The following is a 16,484-nucleotide window of genomic DNA, read 5'->3' as shown; positions in this document are numbered from 1 at the left end:
TCAAAGGATCTATAGATTGAACTGTGTCTGGTTCCTGTTGCACCCGATGAATTTCAATCAGTCTATGGCTGGCTTAAAACACACAAGTCTACAATATGTATAGTAAAAGGAGTGCAGTCAGTATTCATGCAGCCTATGAAAAATTCCATCTCCCTTTTGCAATAGACAGGAGGGTCAGATTTTAAAGTGGTTGTAAAGTCAGAAGATGCATTCTATGCATTAGGATAAAAAAAACCTTTTGTGTTTAGCAGCCCCCTGAATACTTACCTGAGCCACATCTCTATCCAGCAATGTCCGTGAGTGCTTAGGCCATCGGGGACTCTCTCTCCTGATTGGCTAGGACACAGCAGTTCAGTTCAGCTTGGGTGCCCCCATAGCAAGCTGCTTGCTGTGGAGGCACTAAACAGGAGGGAGGGGCCAGGAGAGCCGAAGAGGGACCCCAGAAAAGGAGGAGCCAGGCTGCTGTGCAAAACCAACTGCACAGAGGAGGGAAGTGCAACATATTGTTTTTTTTATATAAAAATAAAAACACGAGACTTTACAATCTAAACTCTTAGGCTACATTCACACCTGGGCGTTTTCAGCTCCAAAAACGCTCAAAAGAAACTCTTCCAAAATGCCCAACAAGTAAAACCCCATTCATTTAAATGGCCCCTGTTCACATCTGAGCATTTTGCAAAACGCCTGTAGCTGAAAAAAGTACATGAGCTTCTTTTTGGGCTGATTACCAGCGTTTTTGATAGATGTCAATGAAAAACGCCTGAAAAAATCGCGGTAAAAAACGCTACACTCAAGTGTGAATGCAGCCTTAGGCTACATTCACACCCTGGGTATTTACAGGCGTTTTTTAGGCGTTTTTGTTCAGGCGTTTTTAGGTTGAAAGTGACCAATAAAAAAAAAATAACGCCTGTAATCTGCCCAAAAAGAAGCTCATGTACTTTTTTTGAGCGTTGGGCGTTTTGCTTAACCACTTTACCACTAGAGGATTTTGCTGTCTTACGTCCGGGCCACTTTTTGCGATTCGGCGCTGTGCGACTTTAACTGACAATTGCGCGGTCATGCGACGCCGTACCAAACGAAATTGACGTCCTTTTTTTCCCACAAACAGAGCTTTCTTTTGGTGGTATTTGATCACCTGTGCGATTTTTACTTTTTGCGCTATAAACAAAAAAAGAGCATTGATTTTGAGAAAATAACAATATTTTTCACATTTTTTTATATGAAATTCCCCCCAAAAAAGATGTAAAAACCAATTTTTTTTTTTACATTTTTGGCCAATTTGTTTTCTGCTACCTATGTTTGGTAAAAAAAATCGCAATAAGCGTATTTTGATTGGTTTGCGCAAAAGTTATTGCGTTTACTAACAAAGGGAAAGATTTATGTCATTTTTTGTGTTTTTTTTTTTAACGAGTAATGGCGGCGATCTGCGATTTTTTTTTTTTTTTTTTTGTGGGACTGCGACATTGCGGCGGACAAATCGGACCCTTGACTGACATTTTTGACACTTTTGGGGTTACCAGTGACATTACTACAGTAATCAGTGCTATACATATGCACTGTTACTGTAAAAATGACACTGGCAGGGAAGGGGTTAATTTTATTGGAGAGGGAGGGGTTAATGTATGCCTGGTGCTTACTGACGTGTGGGGGGGGAGGTGACTGTGTGAGACAAGGACAGATCGGATGTCCAGCTATGCTGAACAGTCCGATCTGTCACTCCCTGTCACTGAGGAGATCCACCCGCTTGTGTTTACACAGGCGGGTGGATCTCCACACTAGATCCCCGACGATCGGGGCAGAGCAGCGGCGATCGCCGCTGCTCCTCCCCTGGCCCGACTCCCGCTGTGAATGAAAACAGCGGGAGCGCGCCTCCGGCGGCGCGCGAGCGCCGCCTACAGGGGAGGAGTCTGGCGACGTAGGTCTACGTCGTCAGACCTACAAGAGCCACTTTGCCGCAGTAGTATTACAGTACTTAGTGGTAAAGTGGATAAAACGTCAAAACGCTCAGATGTGAACAGGGGCCATTGAAATGAATACAATTGGTCTTGTTGGGCGTTTTTTGAGCTGAGCCTAGAGCAGAAAAATGCCCCAAAATGCCTACATGTGAACTTAGCCTTAAAAACACCAAAAGGTAGAGTTGTGTTTTTTTTTTTTTTTTGGGGGGGCAGAACCAACCTACCCACATAATAGGCGGTTATGATTATCCTATCTCCTGTGTGAGCTTTGTGTTAACCGGTTGCCAACCGCCGCACGATGATATACGTCGGCAGTCAGCCCCGGCCAGGCAAAGTGACGTATATATACGTCACTTGCTTGGTAACCAATAGCGGGCGAGCACGCTCCCGCGGAGGCGCGCTCCCGCCATGGCTCGTTACCCAGCAAGTCCGTACGTGTGACCCGATGTCCGCCAGTCACTCAGCGATCATCGGTGCAGAGGGAGAAAGGCAGGCGGCTGATGTAAACAAGCCGCCTGTCATTCTCCCCTGTGTATGAATGGTGATCATACGGTTCTACTATGTAGACCGTTGATCACTGTTCCTACACTTCAAGCCACAGCCAATCACAGTTAGAATCACACCCCTAGGGACACACATAACCCCTCCCTCTCAAAGTTAACCCCTTCCCTGCCAGTGTCATTATTACAGTAACAGTGCATATGTATAGCACAGATTACTGTAGTAATGTCACTGGTAACCCCAAAAATGTCAGTTAGGGGTCCGATCTGTCCGCCGCAATGTCGCAGTCCCGCAAAAAAAATCGCAGATCGCCGCCATTGCTCGTTAAAAAAAAAAAAAAAAAACACCAAAAATGACAAATCTTTCCCTTAGTAAACGCGATAACTTTTGCACAAACCAATCAAAATACGCTTTTTGCGATTTTTTTTTTTTTTAAACCAAACATAGCATAAAACAAATTGGCCTAGAATGTTAAAAAAAAATTAATTTTTATTTTTTGGGGGGGGGGGGGGAATGTTATAAAGCAGAATGGGAAAAATATATTTTTTTTTTTTCAGAATTGACGCTCTTTTTTGTTTATAGCGCAAAAAATAAAAAATTGCACAGGTGATCAAATACCACCAAAAGAAATCTCTATTTGTGGGGAAAAAAGGACATCAATTTTATTTGGGTACAGCGCCGCACGACCGCACAGTTGTCAGTTAAAATAACGCAGTGCCGAATCACAAAATATGGCCTGGTCATTAAGGGGGAAAATCCTTCCGGTCCAGAAGTGGTTAACACTTTTTTTTTTTTTTTGGTTCGAGATCATCTTTTCTACAACTATATCTAATAGCTTTGTGTTCGCTTTTAATAAAGCAAGAAAGTGTTAGAACCCCTGTCAGACTTTTGTCACAGTTTGTGCCTCTACTAGAAGGATTTTCACCCCCCTCTATTCTCGCTGGAACAAAAGATGTTCAGGAAATCCAACAACGTAATACTGTCAACAAAATCAGGGGAAATCTTCCAAGGGGGACACCTGTTCCAATGTGGATTTCCCCTCCACTTTGGAAAGTTTTACTTTTCACTTCCTTTTTTTGTTTCTAAAGGAAAAGAGACCGCCAGGAAAAACAAATTGGTTTTTGTGATCATTTAATATTCAGATTTGCAGAGGCTCCCTCTGGTGGCCGTCTGGGTTAGTGCAGTCGGTATGCCTGTTGAATGGTGAGTCCTGCCACAGGATAATCCTCCTGAAGATTGTATTCATTTCACAGACAGTGAGCTCTGATTATACACTGTGATAAAAAGAACAGTAAACACATTCCCCGTGCCGCACCACAAAGCAGAAAGATCAATGTGTAGAGGTTGTGTGTCAATATGGCAGCTCACATGTGCATACATAGTCAGGTTGAAAAAATACACAAGTCCATCTGGCTCAACCAATAAAAAACAAAAAAGAAAACCCAACCATACAATGCCATATACACAATCCTATACCCGCAGTTGATGCAGAGGAAGGCAAAAAACCCCAGCAAAGCATGATCCAATTTGCTACAGCAGGGGGAAAGAAATTCCTTCCTGATTTCCAAGAGGCAATCGGATATTCCCTGGATCAACCTTGCCTATAAATTTTAGCACCCATTTATATTATGTACACCCAGGAAATAATCCAGGCCTTTTTTAAAGCAATCTAGTGTGCTGGCCAGAACCACCTCTGGGGGGGAGTCTATTCCACATTTTCACAGGAGATTACATCTGTTTTCCTCTAGACATAGAGTGCCCCCTTGTCCTCTGTGATGACCTTAAAGTGAACAACTCAACACCAAGTTCACTATATGGACCCCTTATGTATTTATACATGGTGATCATATCCCCCCCTTATGTATTTATACATGGAGATCATATCCTCCTTATGTATTTATACATGGAGATCATATCCCCCCCTTATGTATTTATACATGGAGATCATATCCCCCCCTTATGTATTTATACATGGAGATCATATCCCCCCCTTATGTATTTATACATGGAGATCATATCCCCCCTTATGTATTTATACATGGAGATCATATCCCCCCTTATATATTTATACATGGAGATCATATCCCCCCTTATATATTTATACATGGAGATCATATCCCCCCTTATGTATTATACATGGAGATCATATCCCCCCTTATGTATTTATACATGGAGATCATATCCCCCCCTTATGTATTTATACATGGAGATCATATCCCCCCTTATGTATTTATACATGGAGATCATATCCCCCCTTATGTATTTATACATGGAGATCATATCCCCCCTTATGTATTATACATGGAGATCATACCCCCCTTCTGTATTTATACATGGTGATCATATACCCCCTTATGTATTTATACATGGAGATCATATCCCCCCTTATGTATTTATACATGGAGATCATATCCCCCCTTATGTATCATACATGTTGATCATATCCCCCCCCCCCCCCCAATCCCTTCTTGAGAGAGAATCAATTCACTTCCTCTAATCTTTCCTCATAGCTGAGCTCCTCCATGCCTCTTATCAGTTTGGTTGCCCTTCTCTGCACTTTCTCCAGTTCCCCGATATCCTTTTTAAGAACTGGTGCCCAAAACTGAACTACATATTCCAGATGAGGTCTTACTAATGATCTGTACAGGGGCAAAATTATATCTCTCTCTCTGGAGTCCATACCTCTCCTAATACAAGAAAGGATTTTGCTTCCTTTGGAAACCGCAGCTTGGCATTGCATGCTATTATTAAGCTTAGGATCTGCCAGAACCCCCACATCCTTCTCCACTATGGATTCTCCCAGATCCTTCTCTGCTATGGATTCTCCCAGATCCTTCTTCACTATGGATTCTCCCAGATCCTTGTCCGCTCTGGATTCTCCCAGATCCTTCTCCGCTCTGGATTCCCCCAGATCCTTCTCTGCTATGGATTCTCCCAGATCCTTCTCTGCTATGGATTCTCCCAGATCCTTCTCCGCTCTGGATTCCCCCAGATCCTTGTCTGCTCTGGATTCCCCCAGATCCTTGTCTGCTCTGGATTCCCCCAGATCCTTGTCTGCTCTGGATTCCCCCAGATCCTTGTCTGCTCTGGATTCCCCCAGATCCTTGTCTGCTCTGGATTCCCCCAGATCCTTGTCTGCTCTGGATTCCCCCAGATCCTTGTCTGCTCTGGATTCCCCCAGATCCTTGTCTGCTCTGGATTCCCCCAGATCCTTGTCTGCTCTGGATTCCCCCAGATCCTTGTCTGCTCTGGATTCCCCCAGATCCTTGTCTGCTCTGGATTCCCCCAGATCCTTGTCCGCTCTGGATTCCCCCAGATCCTTGTCCGCTCTGGATTCCCCCAGATCCTTGTCCGCTCTGGATTCCCCCAGATCCCCCAGGTGCATAACTTTACATTTATCAACATTAAACCTCATTTGCCACATAGTTGCCCAATGAAACAGTGCATTGAGGTTGGATTGTAAGTTGAAGACCTCCTGTAAGGAAGTTATTCCACTGCAAAGCTTGCGCATACATAAAACTTAAAGCAAACACAAGACTAAAGCCGGCCAAGGATGGATCGAATCTCGGCTGGTTCAGCAGAGACCGGTCAAGATTCAGTTCATGTATGGGAAAGCTGATTGAATCTAAAGTCAATCCATCGATTGACTTGGGTACAACCATTATGTCAGATTTTTATATGCAATTATTGGCAGCAGCTATAGCCACTATTATTATTATTATTATTATTATTATTATTATACAGGACTTGTATAGCGCCGACAGTTTGCGCAGCGCTTAACAAACTGAAGGCAGACCTTAGTTACAATACAATTTTGTACAAAAGTAATCAGAGAGCCCTGCTCGTTAGAGCTTACAATCTAAGAGGGAGGGTCAGTTGATACAGAAGGTAATAGCTGTGGGGGATGAGCTGATGGAGAAAGTGAAACCGTGTATTAGTTAGTACCCGGATAGGCTTCTTTAAAGAGAAGGGTTTTTAGGGATTGTCTAAAGATGGACGGATTAGGAAACAGTTGGACAGATTGGGGTAGAGTTGCAAAGGATGGGAGAAGCTCTGAAGAAATCCTGGAGACAAACATGAGAGGATGTGACAAGGGAGCCACTAGCAGTGATCACTGTGTTCTTCCGGTAAGGAAGGCTTTGAGTTTCTCCATACCAAACTGATAAAGCCATGCCTTTATGGAGCTAGCATTGTACACAGGGGCACAGTCATGCTGGAACAGAAAAGGGTCTTCCCCAAACTGGTACCACAAAGACGGAGGAACTTGAAGGTACTGATGTTGGGTGAGAGGACCTGGCTCACCATTTGCATGCCAATTCATCCCAAAGGCATTCAGTAGGGTTGAGGTCAGGGCTCTGTGCAGAACACTCCAGTTCCTCCACACCAAACTGGTCAAACCATGTCTATATGGAACTAGCATTGTACACAGGGGCACAGTCATGCTGAAACAGAAAAGAGTCTTCCCCCAAACTGGTACCACAAAGACGGAGTAACTTGGAGGTACAGATGTTGGGTGAGAGGACCTGGCTCAACATTTGCATGCCAATTCAATCCACTGGCATGCAAATGTTGAGCCAGGTCCTCTCACCCAACATCAGTACCTCCCAAAGGCATTCAGTAGGGTTAAGGTCCACACCCTAGTTCCTCCACATCAAACTGGTCAAACCATGTCTATATGGAACTAGCATTGTACACTGAGGCACAGTCATGCTGGAACAGAAAAGGGTCTTCCCCAAACTGGCACCACAAAGACGGAGGAACGTGGGAGGTACTGATGTTGGGTGAGAGGACCTGGCTCACCATTTGCATGCCAATTCATCCCAAAGTCATTCAGAAGGGTTGAGGTCCACACCTTAGTTCCTCCACATCAAACTGGTCAAACCATGTCTATATGGAACTAGCATTGTACACAGGGGCACAGTCATGCTGAAACAGAAAAGGGTCTTCCCCCAAATTGGTACCACAGAGACGGAGGAACTTGGAGGTACTGATGTTGGGTGAGAGCACCTGGCTCGACATTTGCATGCCAATTCATCCCACTGGCATGCAAATGTTGAGCCAGGTCCTCTCACCCAACATCAGTACCTCCCAAAGGCATTCAGTAGGGTTAAGGTCCACACCCCAGTTCCTCCACGCCAAACTGGTCACACCATGTCTGTATGAAGCTGGCTTTGTACACAGGCGCAGTCATTGTGGAACAGAAAGGGTCTTCTCCAAGCTTTTTCCACAAGGTAAGGAAGTGCCAAATGATCTAAAATATCCTTGTTTGGTGTAGCAAGAACTATCCATTTACTGGAAACATCTTGAACTCCGTCATTTTTGTTCATTTAGTGTAGGTGTGATGGTCAGGCGTCCACAAACCATGAGCTATATAATGTCTTTAACTTGTGGAGAAAATATTGGCACAGCTATCTAAAGGGTATGAAGGGTATTCAACTGGTTCTCTAACAATAATCTCTAAAGATAATGTCCTTTTATATATAACCTGTTATTGTTTCTTTTGTTTCCTCAGATGCCAGGATAGGTCATTACCCCCTCATGCACTCGCCTTTCCTGCCCGGCTCCATTCTCCTCTTCTATGTCTACTTCGTCCTGTCTCTGGGGCCGCGGTTGATGGCCAATAGGAAGCCCTTCGACCTGAAGCCTTTGATGGTGGTGTACAACTTCAGCCTGGTGGCGCTGTCTGCTTATATCGTTTATGAGGTGGGTGACATTTACAGGACGCCAACAGAAGCCATGGTTTCCACATGTGTAAAAGTACAAATATTAGGGCATACTGGGATGTGTAGTCCCACACATGAGAGAACGGTAGGATCTCTGCCATTCTGTAAATAGTTCAAAGCGTACATTTATTAAAGTTGAACTCCAGGAATTGGGCCAAAATGTATCCTTACTGTAGGCCCCCCACACTAAAAAGTTAGGTGTTTGTAAGTAGCTGCAGTCTACCTTCTCCACTACAGGTGGCGTTCGTCCGCAGCAGTGATGCAGGTGGAGGAGCAAATCGAGAGGAACCTAGGTCCCTTATGGCAGTGGTCCTCAACCCTGGCCTACAGGGCCCACTAACAGGCCAGTTTGCAAGATAACTGAAATACATCCCAGGTGATATAATTTGCTGCTCAGTGATTGCAGTACTCTAGTCTGCATCTCCCCAAGGTAATACCTAAAATCTGGCCTGTTAGTGGGCCCTGTAGGCCAGGGTTGAGGACCACTGCCTTATGGTTTCACAGTCACAGGCAGCTATCTGATTGTATGCTGGCACCCCTTGTGACATTGGCGGCCATCTTGGGCCAGGCAGAATCTATTAAGACCCTGGCTTCCCGGTTTTGCACGCATTTTTTGCAAGTGGCTAGAGTAGAGAATGGTCACCCGTCTGTCAGGGACAGAGAGAGGTTCTGAAAGAAGTAAGGAAAGTGCAGGGACGCACTATCCTACCTAAAAGCCTCCCCAGTTGGGTGCAGTCCAGCCAGGCCGTGCTCCGCTCCTCGAGACAGACCCTGTCAGCACCTGTGGTCCGCCACACTATTGCAGTCTGCTGTTACACCTTGTGAGTGCTCCTGGTCGGGTTGCTTTCTCGCCAAGCCTGTTTATTTCTACTGGACCTTATGATATATGTTCTTGAAAGTGCACCTTCTCACATGTTCATTTTAGTCTAGGGGTGCTTGGATAAGGATGTAATACTTTCCTTACTCTTGGCTCTGAAAGGGTCCCTCCAGCTGTGCCACGAGTCCAGCACTGCCGCCTCTCACCAGCTTTGGCCCCAGTCGCATGCTCCCCTGCTCACATACAATGTATAGTTCATAACCCTGGACTGCAGGTGATTATGCTGAGGGACCACCCTGAGCTTTGGGCAGAGGAAAACCGCACGGTACTTGAGCGATAGTGTTAGGTAATACACCTTATCCCTGCACCTATATCATTTAGAACAGGGGTCTTCAAACTATGGCCCTCCAGGTGTTCAGGAACTACAATTCCCATCATGCCTAGTCATGTCTGTGAATGTCATAGTTTTACAAAGCCTCATGGGATGTGAAGTTCCGCAACAGCTGGAGGGCCGTAGTTTGAGGATCCCTGATTTAGACCTTGCTAGGAGGGTCGATTTTATCGAATTCCTAGAGCTCAGCTGTAATCGCTGTTGATTAAAGACTAAGGCAGTCCATAGATGAGTCAGTTTTCTTTTTCCAGGTTGAACGAAAAAAAAACAAAAAACTGACTCATTTATGGACTGCCCGAGGCTCGGTTCACACTAGTTCGGCTCCAAAGTTCGACTTCGCACTCTAGCACTCAAGTCGCATATAAGTAGTGCAGGAACCTTTTCAAAGTCACGGCAAATTTTAAGCCGCATAGATCAGAAGTGGCGCCATTGATAATAATGGGCTGCGGCTTGTCATACAGCTTCATGTCCAAAGTCGCCCTAGTGTGAACGGGGCCTCAGTGCTCAATGGATAGCGATTACTGCTGAGCTCTAGTTCTAGGAATTGGATAAAGCGGGTTGAACAGAAATACAGGCGGCCCCCGGGTTACAAACAAGATGGGGACTTTAGGTTTGTTCTTAAGTCAAATTTGTTTGGAAGTCAGAACAAGTACATTTTTTAAGTTTAGCTCCAGCCAAAAGAATTATTTTTGAGTTTTTTGGATATCATTGGGAAGGGTAACACCCCTGTACCATTTGTTTTGCTGTCTGTACCCCTGTTCAGAAGATTTCCCCTCACTTTCTGTCACTATAACAACTGGATTTTGAAAATTTTGGGTTGTTGTGGAAACAAGGATTGGTGATAAAGCTTCAGTGGAGATACCTTTTTCCCATGAGAACTCTTACAGAAGTGAATTTTCCCTTTTCTACGGGGAGATTTCTCCTCACTTCCTGTTGTCTCCCTCCGTTTGTAAGTAGGAGTTGTTTGTAAGTTGGATGTTTGTAACCCGGGGACCGCCTGTAGCTGACCTGATTCCCCCATCCACACAATTTGGGTGGATAGGAGGAATCCTTCCTGCTGAGCTATTGGATTCCAACCGCTGGGAGACTCCCCTGCTGTCAGAATACACTGATCAGTGTTGCAGGTTATAGCCTGCATCGCTGATCGAGCTGGGAAAGTCTGACCGGCTGTTGTGTACAACCTCTCTGTCCATACATTGATCAAAATGCATCTGGTCCTTGCTGAACTGGATGCACCCAGGGCTGACCCAATAACCTACCAAGTCCACAGAAGAATGGGATGAGATTTGCTCCTTTCATATGTTGGTCTCACCACCAGTTAATAATTATATTGTATATTCTACATGAAACAGAAGGGGGATTTACTAAAACTGGTGCAGCTGTGCATAGTAACCAATCAGCTTCCAGGTTTTATTGTGAAACCTTAAAGGTGGAGTTCCACCCCCTCCAAAAATTTAAAAGTCAGCAGCTCCACATACTGTACACATACTGTAGCTGCTGACTTTTCTGTTCAATAGTTTTTATTGAAATTTTGCAAAAAGATAAAAGAACAATAACAAACAAAGCGAATTAATAGCAAGCATACATAGGAATTGTTAGCTGCTGACTTTTAATATTAGGACACTTACCTGTCCTGGAGTCCATCGATTTCGGCACCGCAGCCAATGTTTCCATTGGCTGTCGAGTGCTGCCGCAGCCATTGCCGGTAAGGGAACCCGACAGTGAAGCCTTGCGGCTTCATGGGCAGGTCCCTACTGTGCATGCGCGAACCGCACTGTGCATTTGGATTGGCTCAGCGGCGGGAAAGGAGGAGGGGACCAAACTTCGAGTAACAGCACCACGCCGTTTCCCGGAAGTGGGGAACGGTACCTGTCAAAAACAACCCCCCCCCCCCCCCGAAAGGTGCCAAATGTGGCACCTGAAGGGGGGGGGAAGCAAATGAGCGGAAGTTCCAGTTTTGGGTGGAACTCCGCTTTAACTGAACAAGCTGAAGTTAGAAGCTGATTGGTTACAATGCATGGCAGCACCAGAGTCTGTGTGCTCCAGTTTGAGTAAATTTCCTCCATACTTATCTCCTGTATAATTGCATGTATTGGGTCACATGGCCACCCCAAATTGTATGATATCCACTAAAGGTCACACAGATTTCATGAATCTCATCTGGGGTTGCTCAATGGTCTCTGAGTTTTGGCAGGAGGTTACTTCTGTGCTCCCTCCCCCTCCGGGTCCACCTGATGTCTGTTTGTTTGGTATACTAGGCAGAGAACACTGGCCACATTATACTAGAACATTCCTAAGGTTAGAAATGACGGTAACTGCTGGCGCAAAGACAATGTATACATGTAGAAAAATAGTAATACGGCACATTCAGAAAACAGACAATATTGTAGTCCATAAGCAGTACTACTAAAACCCGAACTATTCCGAAAGTTTCAGTTGTATTGATATGTGACTGATCAGATGTTTGTTATAAGATTACAATAAAATATTATTTATTGCTGTTGATTATACATGCTCCACTTTTTTTGTCGGCAATCTTCTATTCATTGGCCATAATAATCCGGCAAATACCATACAGATAGTTCATTGAAATGGATGTTTGTTACCAACTTCAGCCCCGGAATGTTTTATCCCTGGATGACCTCCCTCTTACAAGCGGAGTCCTCTGCGGCCTAATGGGCGATGCAGGGATCCCTATACTGACCCTGAAGGGTTCAGTTGGCCTCTGAATTACTGGAGGTCTGCTCTGATTCCATCCAAAGAATTGGATTATTTGGGTCTGACTCTGGATTTGGCTCTGGCCAAAGTGTTCCTTCCTCTGAACAATCGCTAGAAGTTGCATGCTGCGATTCATCTACTGCTGTCCAGCCGGTTGTCCTCCCTTGGGACTTGCATGCGAGTGCTGGGCCTCATGGTATCTACCTTCAAGGTGGTTTCGTTTGCACAGTTCCTTACGTGGTCCCTTCCAAATGGGACGAGTGTCCGCGGTACTTGTGTATTCAGATCCAGCTGCCCCGGGCAACCAGGGGGTCCCATGTTGGGGCATTTATTTCTCAGCTCTTCCACAGAGAAAATCCTTTCCCCCCTTGTCTTGGACAATGTTCACCACAGATGCCAGTCTGTCTGGATGGGGAGGTGTCCTGGGACCAGGGCTGCTGAAGGGCAGTACAACCAGTCCTGTTGTAGCGGACCCAGCCCATTAGGGGCCCCGGCAGCTTTATAGTCAATGTCTGCCAAATAAAGAAATGGGGCTTACTAAAACACCCCCCCCCCCCCCCACCCCTACATGCTTTAGGGGTGTAAAAACACATTTTCATGGGGCCCATGAGGTTAGCTGTGGGGCCCAGGAGGGCGGAGCATTGCAGGGACTTTTTAATCATTTTCGGGGTGTAAGTTCATGCCCCACGCTGCAACCGCCTTCGATAAATTATAGTTCCGGTTGGCCGCCTGGTTGCCTTCCCTGGCGGGGAGTGATCTTGTGTACATGCTCTGCTCCCTAAGCTGACACTGACAGGGAGCAGCAGCACTACTTCCAGCGGCGGAGGCAGCGGCATGGCAGCATCACACAGTGAGTGACACGAGTATCCGTATACAGTCACCAGAATCCTCAATGTGTCCTATGAACATCAGCATTAGGAGCTGATGCTGTGCTGGGAGCGTGCGCCCTGTGCGCTCCCGGCACAGTTATCGGCCTCTAATGGAAAGCTCCTGATCTCTACTTTCGATTGGGAGCTTTCTGATCATGTGACCGCCAATCATGCTCAGGAACAACGCCCCACCTCCTGGCATCAGAAACCTGAAGGGCTGGTAGGCACCAGCATTAGGGGTTAAAGAGGAGCGGTTGGGGCAGTATGCACAGCCCCACCCCTCCCTCCAGAACACAAGTGTAAAGTATACACTTACTGTGTCTTATGATCAGCAGCATTAGGATATATACACACAGTACAGCAGGCGATATATAGCTTTGTCACATGGTGTCACATGGCAGTTATGGTGCTGACTTTGTTCAAATATGGCCGTACTGAGTGTTACAGACTGCAGCCCAGTACAGCCATAACAAAGTCAGCAATGAACTACCATGTGATGCGCTGTGACAGAGCTATATATCGCCTGCTGTACTGTGTGTATATCCTAATGCTGCTGATCATAAGTCACAGTAAGAGTATACTTTACACTTGTGTTCTGGAGGGAGGGGCTGTGCATACTGCCCCAACCGCTTCTCTTTAACCTCCCTAATGCTGGTGCCTACCAGCCCTTCAGGAGGTTTCCAATGCCAGGAAGTGGGGCCGTGTTCCTGAGCATGATTGGCGGTCACTTGATCAGAAAGCTCCCAATCCCAAGTAGAGATCAGGAGCTTTCCATTAGGCTACATTCACATGTCGGCGTAGCGATCGCGGGCAGAATCACCGCGATTTTGCCCGCGATCCGGAAATCATTGCAAATCGCGGGACGCCTGTGCGTTGCCCGTGATTTGCGATAGCACCCCAATCACTGTGCGATGTTGCCGCGATTTCCGCCTGCCGAATCGCGGTAACATCGCGCAAAAAAATTGCGGGAAGCATGACGCCCAAAAAAGGTACAAGAGCTTCTTTGGGGCGTCATGCATCCCGCGATTTTGTTTTTTTTTTTGCACGCGCTCTCTCCTCTCTTCCCTTTCTCTGACGTCAGCTGCAGTGCTTGGCCCCACCCACTGGAGCTGTCAGGCTCTCTCTCTCTCTCCTCTCTTCCCTTTCTCCCTGGCTGATGTCAGCTGCAATGCTCGGCCCTGCCCACTGGAGCGGTCAGGCTCTCTCTCTCCTCTCTTCCCTTTCCCCTGCTAAAGTCAGCTGCATTGCTCGGCCCCGCCCACTGGAGCTGTCAGGATCTCTCTCCTCGCTTCACTTTCTCCCCGGCTGACGTCAGCAGCAGTGCTCGGCCACACCCACTGGAGCTTTCAGGCTCTCTCTCCTCGCTTCCCTTTCTCCCTGGCTGACGTCAGCTGCAGTGCTCGGCCCTGCCCACTGGAGCTGTCAGCCGGGCAGAGAAGAGAGCCGAGGGATCAGCTGATCGCCGAGAGACTCTCTCATATAGGTACAGATCGCATATTTTTTTCTAGAAGACAGGCACAGTACTTAGTGTTATATTACAGAGGGGATTAGATTTTTTTTTTTTTTTTTTTTTTATAGTAGTGGCTTAACAACCACTTAAAGTCCTGTAAGTTGAGAGGTGGGGCCTCCATGGATCGGACTTGTTTTTCCAGCACATCCCACAGATGCTCGATTGGATTGAGATCTGGAGAATTTGGAGGTCAAGTCAACACCTCAGACTCTGTGTGTTCCTCAAACCATTCTTGAGCCATTTTTGCAGTGTGGCGGGGTGTATTTTCCTGCTAAAGGAGGCCCCTGCAATCAGGAGATGTGGTTTCCATTAAGGGGTGTACTTGGCACGTGCTGCCTACCTAAACATTGTTGGTGACCAAGTAACATCCACATGAATGGCAGGAGCCAAGGTTTCTCAGCAGAACATTGCCCAAAGCATCGCACTACCTTTCCCGGCATCTCTGCTTTCCATACTGCATCCTGGTGCCATCTCTTCCCCAGGGAAGTGATGCACATGCAAGACAACAGGAGAAGGGCACACCGACCTTGTGCATTACTGTTGGCAATTAATTCGGACTCGCATGACCCTAGGCATTAAGGTTCCTTCAGATATCCGGGAGCACTCAATGAGACAGACAGCAGGTACGATGTCACAGAATGCTCGCTTTCCAGGAGATTATACATAGAATTGATACAAGAATAGCAGTTTACCATTACGTGCTTCAAGTCACGTACTTACATGTGAGTTAATTAAAATAAGGCCTTGTTATAATTGGCATTACATCAGACTTGTTCTAAGGGTTAAGATAAGGTATAATTGGTTACTTCAAACTGGCTTGCTCTAAGGGTCAGTTTGACCACAAAGCGTAACGTCCTGGAAACTTTCAAGAACATTTACTTAGGCTTTTTAATTAAGCTGAGTCTAGTTTTTTTAGTAACAAGATGGAGTTGAAAGAACAAAATGGATTTTGTTCCTTCAATTACCACTAAAAATGTTTATTAAAATCTAAATAGGTAGCATACATTATACTCACAAACATAAGATGTATACATGCATGTAGGAATTGGGAACAAATCGCCTCCAGACCACTTCTAGACTGCTGGATGGTGTGATGGCGTCCACAATGACCTGGCTTACGCGTTTCGAGGGAGAACCCTCTTCCTCAAAGCCAAAAATCGTCCCTGCTGGATGGCGTCCACAATGACCTGGCTTATGTGTTTCGAGGGAGAACCCTCTTCCTCAGAGCCAAAATCACAGTTCGAAACACGTAAGCCAGGTAATTGTGGATGCCATCCAGCAGGCACGATTTTGGCTCTGAGGAAGAGCGTTCATCCTCGAAACACGTAAGCCAGGTCATTGTGGATGCCATCCAGCAGGGACGATTTTGGCTCTGAGGAAGAGGGTTCTTCCTCGAAACACGTAAGCCAGGTCATTGTGGACGCCATCCAGCAGTATAGAAGTGGTCTTGAGGTAATTTGTTCCTAATTCCTACATGCATGTATACATCTTCTGTTTGTAAGTATAATGTATGCTACCTATTTAGATTTTAATAATATTTTTTAGTGGTAATGCACAAGGTGGGTTCGCGCCCTTCTGTTGTCTTTCAGTGTTTTTTGGATATCCTTGGTCCTGAGGGGGCAGCAAGACCACCTATTTTTGTGCTACAAAGACCATTTAGAACATTTACCCTCCCGCATACCACTTGAGCACAGGAGAGATACTTTTTTTGGAATATCAAGTGATGCACCTGGCCATCCACATGATGTAAAAGAAAACGTTCTTCATCAGACCAGGCTACCTTCTTCCATTGAAGAGAGCTAACACCGCTCAGGCTAGTCAAAGTCCACGACTCAAGGTGGGAGCTGAACCTTGGCTGGCCACCAGGAAAAGCATAAAAGAAGAAAATGGCTCCACACCACCACAGAATCCAATGAAGAAAAGTTCCTTTATTCACAGTAGAGACAATGAAAATACCCCCAATTGTTTGGGACTATAAATGCTACTTAGCACTGAAAAGA

The 16,484-nt window shown here is 46.0% G+C and overlaps 1 protein-coding gene across 1 annotated transcript in view; it reads left to right on the top strand.

Annotated features, from left to right (window-relative positions):
* Positions 1-16,484, top strand: part of ELOVL1 (ELOVL fatty acid elongase 1) — a 79,159-nt gene that overhangs the window by 52,852 nt on the left and 9,823 nt on the right. The window contains exon 3 of the mRNA XM_082264826.1: positions 7,969-8,159. Coding sequence (XP_082120952.1) covers positions 7,969-8,159 — 191 coding nt within the window. The remainder of the gene's footprint in view (positions 1-7,968; positions 8,160-16,484) is intronic.

The sequence above is a fragment of the Pelophylax lessonae genome, assembly GCF_965119305.1.
Source record: "Pelophylax lessonae genome assembly, chromosome: 8".
Taxonomy (NCBI): Eukaryota; Metazoa; Chordata; class Amphibia; order Anura; family Ranidae; genus Pelophylax; species Pelophylax lessonae.
The sequence above is the reverse complement of the archived record's forward strand: the minus strand, read 5'-3'. Positions and strand labels throughout refer to the sequence as shown.